The sequence below is a fragment of the Octodon degus genome, unplaced genomic scaffold (assembly GCF_000260255.1).
Source record: "Octodon degus isolate 3935 unplaced genomic scaffold, OctDeg1.0 scaffold00264, whole genome shotgun sequence".
Lineage (NCBI taxonomy): Eukaryota > Metazoa > Chordata > Mammalia > Rodentia > Octodontidae > Octodon > Octodon degus.
The window spans coordinates 2524031-2528358 of NW_004524840.1; the positions used below are offsets into that span (position 1 = coordinate 2524031).

Sequence of the window (4328 nt, forward strand, 5' to 3'; positions counted from 1 at the left end):
AAAGAAAGAAAGAAAGAAAGAAAGAAAGAAAGAAAGAAAGAAAGAAAGAAAGAAAGAAGAAAGAAAGAAAGGTAAATAAAGAGAGAAAGATCAATTTTCCCTGTAGAGGGATGGAAAGTAAAGAAAAATAAAATGGTATACTGTTTTCATGATTTGCCTCAAGCCATGTAATTATGTCATATGCATAAAATTCACTATTTACAGAATAAAACAATGTTGTGAAAATAGAATAATAACTGAATTTTAAAGGTACAAAACCAATTACAGATCCCTGACATAGTAGCAAAATTATCTCCATTATGGAGCCCTGCTTTCCTAATACACATTAGTGATGGTGTCTGAAGTAAGTTACTGGGATAATGTGATCCTGTGCTGCCTGTGGTTTTCCCCACCCTCCACTATCAAGTATAAAAGACACTGACAAACACTGCCAACCAGACTCAAATACAGACTTCCTGATCCTCAATAAAACTGTCCAATCCCAATATCATGTGCTCCTATGGCAACTACTATGGTGGCCTGGGCTATGGCTGGGGTGGCCTAGGCTGTGGCTATGGCTATGGTGGCTATGGTGGCTATGGTGGCTATGGCTATGGCTGTTGCCGCCCCCTGTGCTCTAGGAGATACTGGACCTACGGCTTCTACTGAGGAATTCTCATGGTTTCTTAGCCTAATTGGTGTAATCTACTGTTTGACTGAAATATCTGCAAATTTTTAACTGATGCATTTTAAAATGTCTTGAAACACTGATGACATCCTGGATTATTTAAAACCATAAAAAATGCAACATATCACTTGATTCAACAGTGTGAGATGAATAATAGGATAGTCTGCAGAGAAGTTTCTGTATTATTTTTATAATGTTATTTAAAATATAACCAAATTTAACTCTCAATTTTGGCATTTTTAAAAGATATTAAATAAACTTTCATCATAAAATGTTTTGCTGTACTTCTGTTTTATTACACATTCTACTGGTATATTTCTTTTTTGTTTGCTTTTACTTATTCATTCATTTATTTTATTTTTGATACAAGGTCTGGCTATGTAGCTTTGAACTCACTTATCTAGTCCAGGAAGGCCTCAAACCCAATGGAATAATCCTGCTCAACTTGCTGGGTGCTGGGCTTGGGGGCATAAACTTCCAAGTCCAGAAGTACATTCTATGTGCTTAGTCATAAATATGTATTTGAAATTTTCTTGGTGACAAGGGGAAAAGACAGTGTAAGAAAGAAAAGTAGGAGGAGAGGTGAAGGAGGAAGTGAGGTAGGAAGATATTTTATTTTAAACTAGTAGTTCAAACTGCTAGTCTATTAGAGATCTAAACTAAAAAAATATAAAAGAATAAATTCTTCCTCAAATACTATTCAAATTCATTCCCATGTATGTCTTTTAGTTGTACCTACCATTTCTATTGGCTGTGCATTTCCTATACATTTTTAAAATGGCTTTTTCTGCAATAATATCTGTGTACATAAGGTCATTTAAAATTTTTTGCATCTCTACATATTGTGCTAGTGACTGGATTATGTCCATGAGCCATTTGCCCCCCAAAATGCCTCTCACTTTCAAACAAAAGTCTTCTTCCTAGAGGTTGATTTTAGGTATTGTCATAGGCATTTCTGTTCACTTTAACAAAATTCTTGACATCCAAATGACAAAGGCAAGAGGCTTACTCTAATTTGAGTCATAGTCAGTTGCTTCCACAGCAGAAGTGGCCTGATGAGAAGGTCTGGAAAGAGCTTAAGCCATCCATCATGACAACCGAAGCACGCAGAAAGCAGGAGCACCGAGTGACCGGCCCCTGATCAAAGCACCTCCCAATGCCTCACTCAGCTGCTGAGACCTTAAGTACGTGAATATACCCGGGAGTGTAGCCCTATCATATCCACACACTTTTTAAAAGCCCTGGTTCTATCTTCAAATCTGGGTTTAAACCACAACAGATATTATCATGATGAAGAAAACAGAAATAATAATGACTCACTTGCCAATAAGGGGTGGCGTGGCATCTTAGTATACTAAATTAGTGTACCTACTTAGAAAATAAGGATGGGTTCTACATTGCAAAACTATCACAATTCTTTTCAAATGCAGGAAATATTTGCTCATTAAGAAATTAATTTGGGATTTTTAAATTTTCATCCATAAACTTGGTCATTATCAAATGTATGTGCTCGTGCATGCTGATTTTCCACAGGTAGAAATTGCTTAAATACTAAAAGTAATTTTTATTTTTTCATTTGGGAATCTCCAACTGACACCATCACATGCAGTGATTTTTTTTTTTAAGCGAAGGGTCTACAGGGTATTCAAGGTCTCACTACTAGATCAGACTCATAGTGATTCTCCTGTTTACAGCCTCCTAAATGCTGGGATTATAGGCATGTACCACCATACCCAGTCTTAATTGATATCTCAGCATGGCAGGCCCAGGGATTGAACCTCCAGCCCCTGTGTCTGTTTGCAGGCACTTTAATCTGCTGAGCTTTTTGGCTGGCCCTAAAAACAGTGAAATATTGATGAAAAAAGAAAGGTGCAAACGAACTAAAAGTCTGAAGATGCAGACATTTGGGAAAGATAAGCATGTTCCAAGTACCTATCACCAACTCCAAAATTCAGTACAGTGAAATCCAGAACTGTTCTATATCATCTATTACTTGAATAAAATATGTTGAGCATACAAACATGTAGCTGTATATAAAGGAAGTTAGCAGATAATAAAATATAACTAAAACTTACAGAACATATTGGAATTTTTGGACACTATATATTAAAATAAAAGACATTAATAAATACAAATAAATTGAAAGAATTTTTAATATATAAACAATAAAATGGGAAATTCAACATGCAAAAACAAATTTAAATTCTAGTTTTTAAACACTGAGTAATATAGTTAGAATTCAACATATTTAGGTGAAGTGTAAAACTGAAACCTATAATGATAAAATAAATAAGAAATTTCGAGGGCTGGCCAGATAGCTCAGTGGACTAAAGTGCCTGCTTAGGCAGGCCCAGGGATTGGGTCCAATCCCAGGGATGCCATGCCAGCCGCATACCCGGGGCACACTGAGACTACAATTGAGACTGGCCATGGTGGAGCGAGCCTGCAATCCCAGCACTTAGGAGGCTGAAAACAGGAGGATCACTACAAGTCCGATCTGTGTAGTGAGACCCTGTAGACCCTGTACTAAATACATTTTTAAAAAAGAAATTGGAGTATAATATAATGAAAAAAGTAATAAGGATTATGTAAAATCTCATGTAATACAAAATTATATACATAAACAGAATTTAATAGGGAAATATAAAGTAGGAATAATTTTTGGCTAGAAAAATACTTTGGTTTTTTTCCAAACATTATTATTACACTCAAATGCCCTTCAAGATCAATCTACACACATCACATCTCCTTTCTTTCTTTCTTTCTTTCTTTCTTTCTTTCTTTCTTTCTTTCTTTCTTTCTTTCTTTCTTTCTTTCTCTCTTTTTTCTTTTTCTTTTTTGTACTGGGGATTGACTTCAGGACCTTGTGCCTGCCAGGCAGGAACTTAAGACTCTGAGATATATTCCTGTCTCTTAAAACTAATAAAAGACATATCCAGGAATTATACATGCAATTCACAGCTAAGAGAAAGATGTCAGGGGTAACATAGTCACAGTAAACTACAAGGGAAGAAAATTCCTAATTTAGGTAAGCAACTTAAAAATGTTACCTACAAAAAGAAACTCTAAGCAGCCCAATGCCTGCCTGGCAAGTGGTCTAATTTCCTTCTTAGGCAAGTGCAGGGACCAAGATTTGGTCCCCAGCACCACATGACATGCTGATACCCCCAGCCCCCCAGCTTGCCAAGCTAGCTGCTGTGACTGGGTATGTTGGCACACGTCTGTAATCCATGGGCTGGGGAGGCTGAAAACAGGAGGATCACTATGAGTTCCAGCTGCAAGCTGAGACCCTATACAAGATACATTTAAAAAAAACTGATTGAAAAATGCTTAATTATGTTTTTCCTATTACATCTATGGTGCACTTATATGGAGGGACAAATATAAGCACAGAACTTATCGAGTCACTTTCCATAATATGGTCATTTATATTCTAGAAATACTAACAGATTCAACATCCACTGTTAACATATAAGATGTAAATAACTACAAAATTAGAAATAACATACCATAACTAGTTCCTTTGAATTAAATGTTCATAGATAAGACTTTTGGACAGAGCATGACAGAAAGAAAGAGAAGGAAGGAAGGATAGAAAGAAAAAGAAGGGAAGGAAAGAGAGAGAGAGAGAGAGAGAGAGAGAGAGAGAGAGAGAGAGAGA

The 4328-nt window shown here is 36.2% G+C and overlaps 1 protein-coding gene across 1 annotated transcript; it reads left to right on the top strand.

Annotated features, from left to right (window-relative positions):
- Positions 1-489: 489 nt before the first annotated feature.
- Positions 490-648, top strand: LOC101570645 (keratin-associated protein 20-2-like). Its single transcript, XM_004646318.1, has one exon. The coding sequence runs from the start codon at positions 490-492 to the stop codon at positions 646-648; it is 159 nt and encodes a 52-aa protein (XP_004646375.1).
- Positions 649-4328: the final 3680 nt, after the last annotated feature.